Source organism: Arachis duranensis, chromosome 3 (assembly GCF_000817695.3).
Source record: "Arachis duranensis cultivar V14167 chromosome 3, aradu.V14167.gnm2.J7QH, whole genome shotgun sequence".
In the NCBI taxonomy this organism is placed as follows: domain Eukaryota; kingdom Viridiplantae; phylum Streptophyta; class Magnoliopsida; order Fabales; family Fabaceae; genus Arachis; species Arachis duranensis.
This window is the reverse complement of record NC_029774.3, coordinates 101,319,666-101,320,183: the sequence shown is the minus strand read 5'-3', so window position 1 is coordinate 101,320,183 and position 518 is coordinate 101,319,666. Positions and strand designations below refer to the sequence as shown.

The 518-nt window shown below is 34.2% G+C and overlaps 1 protein-coding gene across 1 annotated transcript in view; it reads left to right on the top strand.

Moving 5' to 3' along the window:
• The first annotated feature begins 492 nt into the window (after nt 1–492).
• Nucleotides 493–518, top strand: part of LOC127745566 (uncharacterized) — a 4,957-nt gene continuing 4,931 nt past the window's right edge. The window contains exon 1 of the mRNA XM_052258386.1: nt 493–510. Coding sequence (XP_052114346.1) covers nt 493–510 — 18 coding nt within the window. The remainder of the gene's footprint in view (nt 511–518) is intronic.

Genomic DNA, 518 nt, shown 5'->3' with positions numbered 1-518 from the left:
GTATGAGAAATATGCATGTTGTGATATATGCTTGATGATTGGTTATGGTTGAATTGTGGGTTGAACCAAGTTGATGGTGAGTATGATATTGATTGTGTACAATAATGATTTATTAGAATTTGGTGTTGTTGAGAATTGGCATGAGGAAGAGTATATGATATGTCAATATGTTTGAGTTTGAGCCACTTGGGTGAAGTGGGTTAAAATGATGAGATAGTGATTTTGTAAATTGTGGTAAAGTGTCAATGTGTGAGTTGAGGAGGCTTGATGTTGAAATTTATATATTTTGATTGATTTCAAAGAAAAGGGATGAAAATGGCATGTTTTGATTGATTTTGAAAAGAGTTGGAAATGGCTTGTTTTGAAAATGGCACTTTGTGGTTTTTATGAAAAATTTGGTTTTTGAGCATACTTTGACGGGACATAACTTGGACTACGGATCTCTGTTTTATGCCAAATCTGTTTAGAAATGAAATTGGATCTGGGATGTCCATGCCGTTCGAAGAACGGGTGAAAAA